Genomic DNA, 16,843 nt, shown 5'->3' on the forward strand with positions numbered 1-16,843 from the left:
CATACGGTTCACCTTCAGCTTTGGCCCAGCGAACGAGGCAGCACCATTCCTCTGGTATATAATATAGCATATTGCGTTCACTACGCGCTCGATGATTGAATGCACACTATCCCCTTCATTTTGAGTATGACCCTTCTCCATGAAACAGTGAGTAATCGTGACTCCAAATTCTTTTACTGCAAGCAAGTATAGAGAAAAAACCTTCCTTCCGTTCCTGTTCTAATCCGGGCTATAGTCGGACCAAAATTTCTGCCTAGACTATATGCGTTTTCTTATATATATACTGATAAAATCAACCTGAAACTTCATTTGCACAACGTTTTGCAATAGCTTCGTGGCACATAAAACATGTAGCTATTTTGTTAGACAAATTATAGAACGTAAAGTTTAAGGTAGACAATTTCATTTTGTAGTAAAACACGCTTACATATATATGTGGTGTTATCAAAACTTTTTCAAAATCAAAAGTAGCTGCTAATACTTCTTCATTCGACTTATCTTTATCTACTGATTACTTTTCATTTGTAAGTAATTTTTTACTTTCGTATGTGTGTGACAAGTATCATAGAGATCTTTTTTTAGGCTTATGATAGCCAATATTAAAATTTGCGTTAAGTATATTCCTATTTATTTGCTTTGTCACTATATTTTTTTAGAATCAAATCATTCCGTGTATATGCTATACATTCGAGAAGCACTATCCACACCTTCTAAATATAGTTTCTTTGAATTTTTGCTGACACAATATGATACAATCAATGAAAACGATTTGACATCATCACACACACTTCTCGTCATCTCTATATCTATAATTCAGTTCTTGTGCTAATATTTGCCACGTTGATATACTAAAACTGAAATTCGTTCCTCAAATTTTTTCCATTATGTAGTGAGATGATGCGCTTACCTGCAGATATTGTAGTTAAGAACATTACATACTATAACTTTTTATGGTCTGGATGGAAATAATAAAATTTTATGACCATACTTAGTAGTTATTGAGGTAAGGCACAGCAAGAAATATCCTGCTCAAAATATGGAGCAGTCCGACTTGGGTAGTCGACTTACAGGAGATCACAGCGAAATAACACTGCTTTCAAGCAGTTTTGTGTTCCTGTTAGTGAGTAGGTTGCAGACGTCTTTAAGCTACGGTAATCGCTTACCACCAAGTGAGCCTTACGTTTGTTGGGTGATCTAGTTATATATAAAAAAAATTGAGTTCACTCATCTTGAAAAGTTCTCGGTATTAGAAACTCAATAGGAAATAATTAAAAAAAAAAAACCAGTTAAAATTAACTATTTTATATGTTTGGGTGTTATATTTGGTACTAAAGACATTTTAAGTCATCTGCATAACCTCAAAGAACTTCAAATGTAATATATCCGACATTTAATTAATTAAAAAAAAAAAGTTGAAAACGTCGGATATGATACTACCGACATTGAATCCATTTGATAAACCGATAAACAACGTCAGATGTGGTACTAATGACATTTAACTCATATTGAAAACCGATTAACAACGTCGGATATGGTACTAACGACATTTAACTCCTTTCAAAAACCGGTTAACAAAGTTGGATGAGGTACATCCTACAATTTTAAATTACTTACTGTAAATGTCTCGTGTAATTTCTATTATCTATTATTAAATTTGCAATAGTATTAAACTATGAACTTTATTGTTAGAAATCGTAAAAGTAATATAATAAGTAAAAATTAATACCTGTTTCTCAATAGGTTTTGCTTTGCTCAAAATATTTTCATCGGCATTTTTACTTCTATTACTATGTTTTTGTTTACCACGTCCAGTAGCTAGTTTGATTAAACATGCTTATCTACTAGAAATTGTGAACGGTGTTATAAAGTAAAGGATTAACAATAAAATATCCTAAAAAAACAAGTGTCATAGCAACATCAGTTAGTCCCGCTAACATAGTCTGAAGTGGGAGATCGTGCGCACTCACCCGCTCCTGCGCACCGCTAACGACGTTGGTAGTTATCATCTGACATTGTTAGCGAGCTAGCCAGGTAATATCCGATATTTTTAAATTAAGTAATTCAAAAACTATGCATAAAATAAAAATTTTCTCTTCAGCTGATGATAGACTTGGTCCTTTGGGAACGTTTTATGAAATAAACAAAAAAATGCGATTTTGCAGTTCCGACTATGTTAATAGTCACTAGCGAAATATTAAAATTGCTTCGCTAGCTGATCGAGTTAAACCTGACTCAGATCTGTCGTGTCCGTAGCAACACAAAACTCGCTAAACAATAAACAAATAAACGTGTTAGATAAATATAATTTATACGATGACGAGGCTATATTTGTGGAATTCAAGGGTTTTTAATTTAGCCAAACATACATACTACATCCCATTTCTACGCTACATCTGACATAGACGTCCAGGGGTCGTTTATTAATCGTGTGATGGTTTTAGTAACATTTTAACTCTTACTCTCCTTTAGTGATATGTGATGAGGCTTAAGACCCCCCCCCCATACACAAAAACCACGCGTATTTTTTTTTCAAAATCAAAATCAACTTTATTGAAATGGCCCCATGAGCACTTTCGAATCGTCATTTTACCAATTTAAACGTTAAAAATGATTATTATTTTTGTAAGAAGAAAGCTACCACCGATTCGGAATAGGTATAGATTTTGCAGAGAAGAATCGGCAAGAAACTCCGCAGTTACTATTTTCAAAAATAATATATAAACTGTGTTTTAGTACAAAATTAGAAACATGTTGCATGAAATACAGATACAGCGTCACAAGTCCATATATCTTTATTAACTATGTAATCCTACACCGAATAATAAGCTTCACTTATTATTATTATTTTAATAAGAACTTTAAATTAATGTTGAGAAAATTCTAAATTGTTTTTTTTGTGCGTATTGAAATTTCCGATATAAATGTTAAATACAGGCATAATTTTATTACACTTTGGCAAATTAAGCATCGTGATCAAATTTTCCATACGTCTCGATTGCCTTATAAACCAGGAAACAACCGAATACACCCCTGTATTTGGTTGTTTCTTGGTTTATAAATCGCATGTTGAACGAAAATGTATATCGCATGATACAAGTGATATTTCATTCTAGCTCCACCCCATCCTGTGATATATCGTGAATTTTCCGATTCCAATTGTGTAATGAATGATCCACTGTAGTACAGATACAATATGACATGTATTTATATATCTATGAAGTGACAGTATATAAGGGGAAACTTTGCTGGCTTGTAACTATTGTGGTATTGCGCGCTGTTTGATACTCAATAAATAGAAACAATAATATATCGTGTGTGAAATAAACGGGTCGTAATTAAAACGAATCGTTTTCTGAATATACAAATCGGTAACTCTTCTCACCTTTCTTTATCTGTTTATCACTATTCTTCCTTGTCATGTCATCCCATTCAACGTACGCCGTAAAGATCGCCTCTTTGTAGTTGCCATAGCCGTCGCACTCCACATCTGAACCCGTACGACATTTCTCTCGAACGCAATCTTTAAAGGGATACAACATAGTTTTCTTTAAATTTAATATTCAAAAGAAACCTACAAAACTTTAAAAGTATTCATTCAATCTGTAATATCTTATTGTCAAACGTAGGCCTTTATCCCCATATAGGAGAGGGGTTGGAGCTTAATCCACCACACTGCTGCACTGCGGGTTGGTGGATATATTCCCTACTATGAATAACGATCGATATTAAGTGTTCATGATGACAACAGGGACCGAAATTACCGTGCTCTCCAAGGCACGGTAGGAGACCCACACCGGATACAGACACACGGACGGATAGACAACCAGAGTGGAAAGAAATATTTGGACAAATACAAATATCCATTCCGAGTGGGAATTGAATACGCAACCACTACACCAGAGCGGTCGCCATTATATGTTGTTAGTCATCGTTCTGCCATATAATTTAAGCTCATACATTGCTTACTAAATTTTATTTAAAACACAAATCTACAAGTCTACAGAATCACGAGATGAAGTGAGCCCATTTATGGAGGAAAGCTTATATAACATCACGCTACGACCAATAGGCGTAGAATATAAATGAAAATTTTGAGCGCAGGTACTAACCGCAGTTCATATTGGATACTTCAACTCGAGGCACCTTGATACCTTGAATGAATGTGCCGTCTTCTAGAGCACAGTAGCATACGAATCTACGACACTATTAAACGAAAATTTGATAAATAATAATTTTATTTAAATGAGACCTCGCGACACTAACCAGCTTTCGAATAAAAAAAAGAATCATCAAAATCGATATACCAAGAAATAAGTTATGAGGTAACACAAAAAAATTACAGTTTAAAAATTACAATGCACTTATAAAACACAAAGGAATGTATTTTTTTATACTACTAGCTGTATTCTGCGCGCATTGCTACGCTTTATATTTAGTTATTTTTATTATATTTTTTGTTTGTACCAACTCAGAAACCTTTGTGAGCTCATCATGATAAGCGGTTACCGTACTCCACTATTTTCCAAAATAGTCCGGGTGGACCCGCAGAGGCCCACGGGAGACTTAAAGGGGATCTACGTTGGCGTGACCAAAAAATCGGGAGTTCACAATTCGTAAGGGACGGGGTCCATAAAAATTTATCTCAGTACAATATGTTCGACAGAGCGAATCCATCGTTGTGGGCACTTCCCCGATTATTTATTTTATGGAACTGTGGAACGGCCTAAGAAAAAAGGTCGGTCGGAAAATTTTATTCTTTTTACCCTTAATTCATGGGGAAGAAAATCAAAATGGCCCAATGTAAGGCTAGCGGTCCACCGGAACCAGCAAAATTTTGAAGTGCTCTAAAAAAATTTTAAGAGCCTCTGCCGTAGCCTATAGATGCCTGCAACACTGCATTGCAAGCGCGCTGCCGACCCTAACCCCAACACTACGAGCGACTGCACCAACTTGGATTATCCTTTTTTGTATTCGTTATTATCAAGACAAGTTTGTTATAAAAAAGTTAAAAAAAGATACATCTACAAAAAATATGGTGATAGGAAATTCGCCACGTCAGCTAATAAATAGTAAATGTTGTTACAATATGGCCTACTTGAACAGGCGCGTAAAGCCAAAGAGGAGTACACTGCGGAGCGTTGTAGTGAAGATGACCATCTTTACCGTATTTCTTCTTAAAATGCTTTAACTCCTGCTTGCACGGCTCTGTTTAGAGAATATTAATACAGTTTTTAAGCTATTTTATTTTATTTTTATTATAAGACTAATCAATAATACCTACTTATAATCCTTATTACCTAAGAAATCTTGTTTCTAAGGTATTAGTATCACACCGTTTACGTGTAAAAACTATGGAAAAAATCTAAAATCGAAAAATAATTAAATTTCTGAAAAATTTAACAAAGAAAAAATGTTGTCACTGCAATTAATAAAAATTACAATTACAAAATCAAATAAAAATTAACGTAACTTTCTTAAAATGAATGGGATTTAATCTTTGCTTTAGGTTTCCAGTCTTATGATTAATCGTCTTCTGTCACTATTGATCTTGTTTAAAAGTTCTTATGTATGTAGTATGAAGTTATGTGTGTGTATGTATATGTAAACAATCTATCTTAATAGGTATGTATGTATTTCTATTTATTGAGTTATTTCACATTATTTTTTATAAAATTAAACTGTACACCTACACCGTCAATATATCATCTCCTTTGCCCTAAGGTTGCCTGGAAGAGATTGCTTTTAAGCAATAAGGCCACCTTTTGTACATTTTTTTCTACTAATTATTGTTAATGTTGCTTGTTTATTTTATTTCTAGTTTGGTGTACAATAAAGTGTAAATAAATAAGTAAAAAATAAACGTAAGTTGATTATTTTACACTAAATTTGTACGTCACACAGTGTACAGTTTAAATATTTTAACCACAATTTATATTAAATAACAAATTAAGTAACGCTCAAATCCTTATTACCTAACACTATTCCACAAAACTACACTGAAGTTCTTCAATACTGACCATAGGCTTCTAATAATCCTTCATCTCTCTTCCGTCGAAATCCAGCAGAAGTTTGAACAGAGTGAATATCCTGGCAGAAGCCCTGTCTACAGACTAAGCCATCATCACATCCTGGTTCCAGGAATTCCTCTTCGACCTAGTACGGATGGTCGAATTACTTTTTAATTATAATAATAATTGTGTTTGTTTGTAAAAAAAAATTAATTCAATTACTTTGACGAGTAATATAGCGTCAAAACAAACAAGTCGGTAAAACAGTCAATCAAAAACCCATTATTAGGATAACTCAAAAAATACTCAGCAGATCTCGATTATATTTAAATAGGACTAAAAAAAAGAATCATAAAAATCGGTACACCCATTAAAAAGAAATACAAAAAACTCCTCATCTTTTGAGGTCAGTTAAGTAAGGATAAAAAGTCAAGACGCATGCACATTTTCAACCATTTTGAATTAATTGTAATTTTAGTAAAGACAGATACTATTTATGGCATTACCTCAATTTCTTTAGTTTCATTATGGACTATTTTTTTAAACTCGGCACACTTTTGGTTTAATTCTGTAATATACAATAAACAAATTTCATCATAAGGTTATGCTATGTACAAAACTTCACCAGCAGAAATAGGGCTAGAATGTCTTTGCTCGCAAACGAAAAAAAAAACCGACTTCAATTACATCGAAGAGAAATACAGCGTAGATCGACGAAAAAATAGTGAAGTAACTACGCGTTATCAAAGATTACTCAAAAAGTAGTTATCAGATCTCGATAAAATTTAAATGTGACCACATAATAAATATCAGCTTTCTATAAAATTAAAATTTATCAAAATCGGTACACCTAGTAAAAAGTTATTGCGGATTTTAGAGAGTTTCCCTTGATTTATCTGGGATCTTATCATCAGATCCTGGTTTCCTTATCATGGTACAAAACTAAGGATATCTTCTTTCCAACAAAAAAATAATTATCAAAATCAGTACATCCAGTAGAAAGTTATGTGGTATAATGCAACGTAGGTCGACGAAAAAAGCGTTAAGTAAAAACGCATTATTAGATATAGCTCGAAAAGTAGTTGTTAGATCTTAAATAAATTTAAATGGGACCAATTGACACACACCACCTTTCGATTAAAAAAAATTGTCGAAATCGGTCCACGCGGTCAAAAATTCTGATGTAACATACATAAAAAAAATACAGTCGAATTGAGAACCTCCTCCTTTTTTGGAAGTCGATTAAAAAGATTTCATCGGTAAAATGGAAAAGGGCAAATCAAAAATATTTACGGAAATAATTACTTATTAGTCTAAATATAAAGAAAACAGCTCACGGTGATAAGAACTACATTTTCCGCAACAGTTACAATGCTCCTGATCTGGCAGAAAAGCGCCGGGGGAACATTGACCTTCTTTCACGAGCCCTCCTTGGCATACATAGCCGCGGCAAGATACTGGACAGTCGATACCTCCTGATGGAGGCTCGAAGCGGAAAGTACGACGTCTAGAAAAAAAAAACGTGTTTGTCAAACTTGTGACTGGAGTTTACTGTTGAACACTTACCGTGAAATTTAAAAATTAAAATGTTCGATTAAATATATCAAATTATAATTGATTAAAACAAACTATACTAATCTATACTAATATTATAAAGTTGAAGATTGTGTTTGTTTGTTTGGAAGCGCTAATCTCAGGAACTACTGTTCTGATTTAAAAAATAGTTTTAGTGTTAGATAGCCCATTTATCGAGGAAGGCTATAGGCTATATATCATCACGCTAAGACCAATAGAAGCGGAGCACCAATAAAGAATGTTTAAAAATCGGGTCTCTTTCCTTTTGAGAGCTTCCGCTGTGTGCGTTGCAGTTTCGCAAAAATCATGTGTGACAGAATTGTTCCTATTCCACGCGAACGAAGTCGCGGGCAGAAGCTAGTATATAAACAAATAATTAGATATATATAATATATAATAAAGTATAAAACCAAAATATAAATTGACAATCAAAACATAAAGTAAATGCTGATACACTTATTATTATACCTATATTTTGCTATGCCTAAAAGCATTGTAAAGTGTCACTCACCAGTGTCGTTAAATTAGTTAATGTATTAAAAATAGTAGTAGGGCAGAGCGAGGAGAGTTGAAACAGAAGTAAGTTGAAACAGCGCAAATTTCACGGAATCTAAAAATGCCAGCGAGTTGGTGACTATAGCTGATGAATTACTGTGTTATTTCACGAAGCTATATCGGCTCAAACCTTATAGCAAGTGAGTTTTATACGTTAGAAGAGCTGAAACAGTCTGTTTCATCTCACCTCACTTACATTTTGCTTTGCATTGGCGTCTTGTTTTACATGGGTGATTTGTTTTAGATAACTTTTTTCCGTTACGGTATGCTTGGGGTATAGGTCGTGCTTATTATAACAATTATGACATTACAGTAATTGTCAAAACTTCCTTCGTCTGCACGCGTCCGCCTAATACTTACGACAATACTTTTGATAATGATCGTCTTACCCTGAAGGAATTAGATTGTCGCACTATTTGAACTACTCTAAACGATTATCCAACTCGAGATTTTCTAAATAAAACATTGGAGGATATTCCTACTGATTAAGAGTGTAGTTTGTACTTCATACATGCCCATTATAACTTTGGCTCAAACTAATTTAATACTATTTTCAACAGATCCTCTGTAACTTCTGCCAAATCAAGTGTAGTTTCGCCAGAAATATTAGGTATCCACCGAAAACGGAGCTTGTAAAAGTTCACAAAATAGATAAAGGATAAGTCAGTTACAATAACTGATATGCCAATTAAAGACGAATTAGCACGAATTGAAAGCAAAATAAAAAAAAGTAACGTTAAGCTAAGCTAGTACTTTGCTTAACGTTATTAGTACTTTAATAGAACATTAACTTTCAAATATATGTTTTTCATAACGACTGTCTTTTAAGAAATATTACTCATCGCTCTTAGACCACTGTTTCAACTTACCTCACTAGTAGGAGAGTAGAAACAAAGTCACCAGTTGCCTTCAAGTTTATAAGTACAAAGAAAATAGTGGCACAGTTAGTCGTACCTATTTCTTAGTTAATTATACAAGGTTTCATCTATAAGTATGAGTCTGAAATATTAATCTATTTGATTTTATGACCTAGACGAGATGATTATAGGGAATTTTACAGATATTTAAACTGGTCTTGGTTAAGGGTCTGATTTATGTTATGGGAGCTTTTGGATACTCGAAATAGAATATAACAGGGATATACCAGGCAATTACATATTATTTAAAAGCTGAAGCATAATAGGGGAAATAAAATGAATGTTTGTCTGTATGTCATTTATTGAACCGCAAGCTATGCATTTGATCATGTCATGATCTTCAGCAAAGTGCTGTGCATGAGCCTGCAAAGGTGGTGCTGAGCTGGTACGACCAATAAAAAAAAGCGTAGCAACGCGCGCAGGGTCAAGATAGTTTAGTATAAAACACGTTGCATTCTATCGTTTATTTTTAAACTTATGTAAAAACTGTTTCAACTCTCAAGGTCTCCCTTACTTCCTTGTGTAACTTGGCCTAACGAACTTTTTTTGTCTTTCTGTGTTCTTGTTTATGTTGGGGTTTTGCAACATCTGCTGTTGCAACATCGTAAGCTACATATAGCTTATTGTACTAAAGTCAATTTTGTCTAATATGTAATAAGGAAGTGTGTAAGATTATTTGTAGTTTTGTAGGAGCTAAGCACTAAAAATATGACACGATTTTAAAAATTCCTTCATCAGTGGGATAGCTACATTATTCCTTGTTATTCATAGGCAATATATTATTTCCGTAACAATAAATTTTCATGTAAAAATTTACACGGATTTTTTTTTACGCCCAGTAAAGTGAATATGGTTCAGCTAGTAACTATGTACAACTCTTACACAGTTATGGCATCTGTCGGTAACGGTGGGATCGTTACAGGAACACCTGGAATTGTTTATGATTTATAATTATTTAAAAAAAACCATTAAAATTACAACTTATTCTACAATACACATATAGAAAAAATATTTAGAACTTTAAAATTTTAAAATAATACTATTTGCTTAAAAATTAGTTGTATTGTTATAGTTACTAGTTTAGTATTTCATTATATTTTTAAAAATAACAGGTAAAATAAACGAATCTTCTGTACATAACTTTTTAACGCTTCAGCCTGTAATATCCCTCTACTGGGCATAGGCCTCTTTCACCATGTAGGAGAAGGATCAGAGCACCACGCTGCTCCAATGCGGGTTGACGAATATATTCCCTACTATAAGTAACAATCGCTGTCAGGTGTACATGATAACAACCGGGACCGACGGCTTAACGTGCACTCCGAGGCACGGTGGGGAGACCCACAAGGACTGCACAAACACCTAGACCACGGCAAACACCTGATGGCCAATACAAATGTTTGTCAAGTGCGGGTATCGAACCCGCAACCTCCTTAAACATAACTTTTTACTACTTTATAAAAGAAACACATAATTCTGATAACAATAAGATAGACTCGTACTATATATTATAATACTTACATCTTCGAAGGATGTTATCACAGCGGAGCGCCCTCATTTCTTGTTCTGGATGACCCCTATAAGGGTTGCAGCCGGCTCTGAAATCTAAATTATATCTAGAATTAAAACATTTTTGTAAAAATAACAGGCAATAGAAACTATTCAGGGCGTTGTAATTGTATTCATAAGCAATCCCCTGGCCATTCCATTATGGCGTCGATGGTGTCAATAGATTTTAGTAGGAAATCTAGCTTGGTAGACTGACTCGAAATCCTGGCGCTGGCTGAGAGTCCCAAATACCTCCACAAGTCATACATAAATTAATTTTCTCTCTTAAAAAAAAGGTAATAGAAAATGAGGTGGGTATATATAGTATACATATAGTAAACACATCGAGTCCTGACTTTAACAGAAAAACATTAAAATAAGGATGAATTCTCACCAATAGTAGTGACAGGTAAAAATTCTTCTGTGTCGAAATTATACTCGTCCTCCACACAAGACTGGTCCAATTCTGTAGATTAAAAGTATAAAGACCATGCAAGCGTCTGTTGTGCTTACAGACTTAGGTTTAATCTTTAATCATAATCGATAGTAACAAATTGTTACATGACCTAGTCTATAACTCTATGTGGCATAACACAGATACCGAATTGATTTTATGACCACTATAGTCCACTATGATCATGGGGCATTTTACAGATATTTCACCTGGTCTTGGTTAAGGGTCTGATTTATGTTATGGGAGCTTCTGGATACTCGAAATAGAACATAACAGGGAAATAACAGGAAATTATATATTGTTTCAAACCTGAAGCAGCCCGACTAGAATAGTACCTCAAACTTACTGGACTTTACAAGTAAATATGCTCTCAAGTAGAGTCATGTTCCTGAGTTGAGTGAGGTAGCCGGAGCTCCTGGAAATGCTACACATACTACATTGACAGCAGTGGTAGGGATGACAACTCGCTTGTAATGCTTCGGTAATCACTTATTATCATCACGAGAACCTTACGCATTTTGCGAGCTATATATATTTTGTCTAAACACCTACAGTCGTATCGTAAAATTGAAACTATAAACATGACTATTACCTCTGTAAAAGACACATTCATCACAACACCGACATTGTGAATAGTCGGCGGGTATGAACATCGTTCTCCATTTACCGTATTTTTTATCACAGTAGGTGCGATACTCCGAACGTTGGACCTTACGTTCTCTAAGTGATAAATTAATAAATTAGAACTAAAATTTATCTATACTTCTACTATAACTATTGATAATCCAAATAACTTTAGCGCGGAATGCTTTATCAATCAAATAAAGGAAAGTTTTTTTATATATTTAAGGTAGGGCACAGAAGGACATATCCTGCTCAAAATCTGGACCAGCCCAATTGGGAAAGTACCTCAACCCTACAGATAAAATATAATTCTAAAAAATAATTCTTCTTTCAAGCAGACACATCGGCAAACACGCTTGTTGTGTTTCTGGTGTTGCATGCGCCTAAAGCGGTAATTGCTTACTATCAGGTGAGCCGTACGCTTGTTTGCCGACCTAATTGTATTTAAAAAAAAATTCTAATTACGAAAATTCAAATAAAAAAATACTTCATCGATTTTAAACATGATTTAAGAATGTTTCGCTATCACTGCTTGACATAGGCTATATTTTAATAGGAGAAAGCGGAATAACAGAAATTGCTCAATCCAGGCGGGAGAAGTTACAAGCGGAAAGCTAGACTAGTAATAATTATAGTAACTGCGTGAGTAATAGGAGCTAGGGTCTGCTTTAAAAAATAAATATACATAATGATAATGTGATTTTTTTAATTAATAAAAAAAACACTGCACCACAATTTACAATTCATGTTATGCAGCTCTTAGTAACCCTCGACAATTTTATCTTCGAGCAAATTTTATTTTTCGTGACCGTACTTTACATAAATAAGGTCAAAATGCGATAAAACAACACAATTACATGCGTGTACCCCGAACGTCCCAGCTATACGCAATATATTTTTTCATTAGGATTAACGGCTTCCAATAAAGCCAGAAAGTATGAATTATTTCGCCAATATCACGTGGAATGGAAAAATACAAAGGAGGTTTATCACAAATTAAAAGATATATTATTCGCTTTCTTATTAGTTATTCCCTTTTTTAGTGCTCAGTTTAATTGTCTATTTACTTATATTACGTTTTATTATATACGGTATTAATTATATTTTATTTGCTCCCATAAAAATACCCATAATCCAATTTTCTAAATATCTTGTACGTACAGACATCGACTGCTTACATGTTTATAGTATTATATATTATTTATTGTAAACAATTATCATAAAGATTAGCATATCATATGCACTCAATCTAGGTATATTAGCAATTGCATTGTAGAAAGTCAATCCTTATCAGTGTTATCTTAGTACCTACTATTTAGCTATATGAAGAAATTGACTCACATGCAAGAGTCGCGAAATAGTTCACATTCAGTGCGGTTGTTGAAACGAGGACATTGTGGACACAATTGATAATCTAGGAAGATAAATCATTGTTTAAAACATATACATGGACAGAGAAAGACTTCGCCGCATATGGTAAGTACAGCCATCATTTTTTAATAAGTAATTCGATTACTTTTTTCTATTTTTAAATATTAAATCAGAGTAAATTTAATATAGTATTAAAAATAGTAAACTTAACGTAGTATCGTCTGTTTTTAATAAATTCAAATTCCCGTGTAGAATTCAACATGTTAGTAATTTACCTCGAAAATAGAAAGAGTTGAATTTCTTGTCGATTATTTGCAACAGCAATATTTTGCAGTTTAAGCAATTAATAATATTGAATTATAATAATCTAAATTTGAATTTTAATGTATTTACTAGATTTAAATTTATAAAAATACCGTTTTAATAGTTACCGTATGTGCTTCTACAAATCGGTCTTACTGTTCGTCTACTTGGCAACTGAACCAATGATCTTTCAGGCGTTTTCTTCTCACACTTCTCGTAATCTATATCAAATTCTTTGTTTCGAAGAAGTGATAGAATCTCCGTTTCGCGCCAATACTCGCTAGTGTCTTTGTCACGGTTTATCAGCATTATGAATGGAAGAAACTAGAAACACATTGGAAAAGGTTGTTATCTCTAAATATATTTTTATTACTAGATTTATATATAAGGCTAGACCACCTTGCTACTTTTTGTTATTTTTTTTTTCTTTTACTGTCTATTTATTGTTGTGCGATAAAGATTTTTTTATTTGAATTTTATATGTAGGTTTTACAATAGTCTACAGTATTCAGCGATTGGTATTCAAAAACTTATTTCATACGACCTTCAAGACCTATATTTATCAGAGTGTTAAGCCGAAGATTTACCTGTAAAGGCTCATTATACGTTTTGTTTCTCGTGCTTTGCTGGCTCAAGGATAACACTGGCACTCTACTGCCTAAGCAACCATTAAACAGTACGAACAATAATAAAATATAATTAATCATGATATTCCCCTGTAATTATAAATGAAGGATGAAAACTCTGTGACATATTCTGTGACAGATGATAATTTATGACGGTCAACCTGTATCTTTGACTAGCCCATTGGCGCAGTTTGTAGTTGCCCTGCTTTCTGCTCTAAGGTTTCGATTCCTACTTGAGTCTGGGCGTAGTATTTAAATTTGTTTTATGTATGTATTATTTCTATGTAAAATATTTAGCTATAACAGTCAGCTGTTATCTACAACATAAGCATTAAATTACTTATCTTAGAAAAGGTCAACCGTGTTTATATGTTAAAGCTTACATTTTAGATCAATGTAGTTAGTCTATTTGTGTTAAGAAAACAGTGATCCATAGCCGTGGTCAAATTGAACTGTTGAAGTTAAGTCCTTCAGATAGGTATTAAGAAACTTGGCAAAGCTAAGTGACAGACATGAGTGAAGATTAATATTTTGAGAGGATATTAATTATATACTGAATCATTTAAATTTGATTCTTTAATCATTTATCCCCGAAAGGTGACAAACTAGGTACTAGGAGATGAATGTTTGGATTAAGTCTTGTATTTGTGATTATTCTAAAATGAATTAAATTACGCATTGAATCTCATTTCTTATGTCATTGTTATTTATGCACGCCTCTAAGGAGGCTGTGCTTTACTCTCACAACATAAGAAGTTCAGGAAGCGGTTAATCTTAAATCTCTATATTAATAATAATGAATAATAATAAATATTTACAACATACACACACGGTCATCTGTTCCTAAGATAAGCAACCTAATGCTTGTGTTATAGGTAACATCCGACTGCTATAGCCAATTTTTTTTTCGATAAACATACATATAAATAATACATATATAAATAAATGTGTACTGTGTGGCTACGGTACTAAAGAATTTAGCCACCCCCTCTCTTCCCGTGGGTGTCGTAAGAGGCGACTAAGGGATAACACAGTTCCGCTACCACCTTGGAACTTAAAAAGCCGACTGGTGGCGGGATAACCACCCAACTGCTGGCTTTGAAATACACAGGCCGAAGACGGGCAGCCGCGTCTTCGGTGCGACAAAGCCAGCCCTGCGCCCTGCGCCTGCCCAGCGTGGTGACTATGGGCAAAACACATGAGTTCACGTAATTTTTGGCGTAAACTTGTGGAGGCCTATGTCCAGCAGTGGACTGTATAGGCTGTAATGTAATGATGAAATAAATATATATATATATATATATTACACCCAGACTCGGGTTGCAAATCGAACCCACAACCCCCGGAGCAGAAAGCAAGGTCAGTACAAACTGCGCCAACGGGTTAGTTAATAAAATTAATATTTTTATAACAATGCAGTAAATATGCTATAAAATACCCACTTTTATACAGAATACACATGAAACTGTAAATTAAATATCATTTGAAGTATTTTTGAAGACTGTTATAGCAAATACAATTGATTAACGGTCACCAAACCGGCTGCCCAACGTGGTGACTATGGGCAACACACGCCATTTTTGGCGCGAACTTAGAGAGGCCTATGTCCAGCAGTGGACTGCGATAGTCTGAAATGATGAGAAGTGATGAAATAAATATTATGTTAGACGTCAACATTTTGGATGTACGGATGATAGCAAAATGACGCGAGAACCGCGTAACGAAATAAGCTGTTTTTTTAACATATCAGGAAAGTATTAACTAAGGTGCCTATTGAAAATGAAGAAAATGATGAAAAATCATCCAATTATAAACAATAAATACTTTTACGTATTTACAATGATTACATCTGTAATTATCTGCAACAACCAAATAAGGCGCTGCTAAGTATAAGCTGCAAACAATAGTTTTAAAGGAGTGCGTGGAGGTGTGTACTTTTGGATTTTCCAAACATTTTACTTTGTGCAAAATAAGGTATTATGTTAACTTATTCAATGCATTATTAGCTGAGTCAGTGAACTTCATACTGCCGGATATATTTTTCCGCCCAAAACAAAATATATTGAAGGAAAAATATTACATATATAAATTTTCAGAATGAAAAGGTTTTCGAACAGAATATAATTTTAAATATCGCCGACTAAATACAATACATACATACATACATAATACATAAAGACAAAATATGTTGCAAGATCACATTATAATTAAAAAATATTCAGATCTGTACCTACAATTGAGTTTGCGGTTTTTTAACAAATAAAACAGCTGCTAAGCAATTTTTTTTTTTTGTATTTTTTACTCTGACCGTTATTCCTATATTGAGTCGATATTTATTAGTTTTCACTCTAAGTTTAGACAATAACTACTTTACCATGGCTACCTTGAAAAGCTGTGCACTGTTATTTAATGTTTAATTATTGAAACCTGTATATTAGTAAGCAGTGTTGTATTTACTAGTGATCCTTAAATAAATAAAACAAATTTGAGTAAAATTTATTTATTACCATAATCATAATTCAATTACAAAATTAATCCAGTTCAGTTAATGGCAGTACATTATTATGAGCAATTATCAACTTTATTTTTAATTTTTACAATATCAAATTGTTTAATTCTTGACTAGAAACACTGTTATTACAAATTCATTTTTAAAGGTTAGCTAACACAGTGTGTTACTGCACCCAAGCAGTCTTGATCATAGTTGATTGAATCAGAAAATAATATTATTGACTAAGTGCCAAAAAACTAACATCAATTTTAAAATACATTGTAATATTTATATCATTTAAATCTACAAAATTATTGCTATTTATATCAAAAAACATCAGTCACACTACAATTAGTTTACAGGTCCCATTA

General features: G+C 33.4%; 1 protein-coding gene across 1 annotated transcript; it reads right to left on the reverse strand.

Annotated features, from left to right (window-relative positions):
• Positions 1-3,104: 3,104 nt before the first annotated feature.
• Positions 3,105-14,062, reverse strand: LOC123665370. The gene is made up of 14 exons (XM_045599683.1): positions 13,943-14,062; positions 13,484-13,679; positions 13,023-13,095; positions 11,650-11,777; positions 10,998-11,069; positions 10,577-10,660; positions 9,938-9,983; positions 7,346-7,515; positions 6,515-6,576; positions 6,018-6,153; positions 5,096-5,205; positions 4,110-4,203; positions 3,383-3,520; positions 3,105-3,175 (listed from the first exon to the last, which is right to left on the reverse strand). The coding sequence occupies exons 1-14, from the start codon at positions 14,060-14,062 to the stop codon at positions 3,105-3,107; spliced, it is 1,500 nt and encodes a 499-aa protein (XP_045455639.1).
• Positions 14,063-16,843: the final 2,781 nt, after the last annotated feature.

Source organism: Melitaea cinxia, chromosome 24 (genome assembly GCF_905220565.1).
Source record: "Melitaea cinxia chromosome 24, ilMelCinx1.1, whole genome shotgun sequence".
In the NCBI taxonomy this organism is placed as follows: Eukaryota; Metazoa; Arthropoda; class Insecta; order Lepidoptera; family Nymphalidae; genus Melitaea; species Melitaea cinxia.

Bases quoted from the DNA above. Each gene is read 5' to 3' on its own strand.
- LOC123665370 (XM_045599683.1), bottom strand. From the start codon at position 14,062: ATGATTAATTATATTTTATTATTGTTCGTACTGTTTAATGGTTGCTTA. The intron at 5,206-6,017 runs GTCAGTATTGAA...TTCTCTAAACAG, and splicing joins AGGATTATTAGAAGCCTATG to AGCCGTGCAAGCAGGAGTTA. The intron at 3,521-4,109 runs GTTAGTACCTGC...ATCCCTTTAAAG, and splicing joins AGTATCCAATATGAACTGCG to ATTGCGTTCGAGAGAAATGT.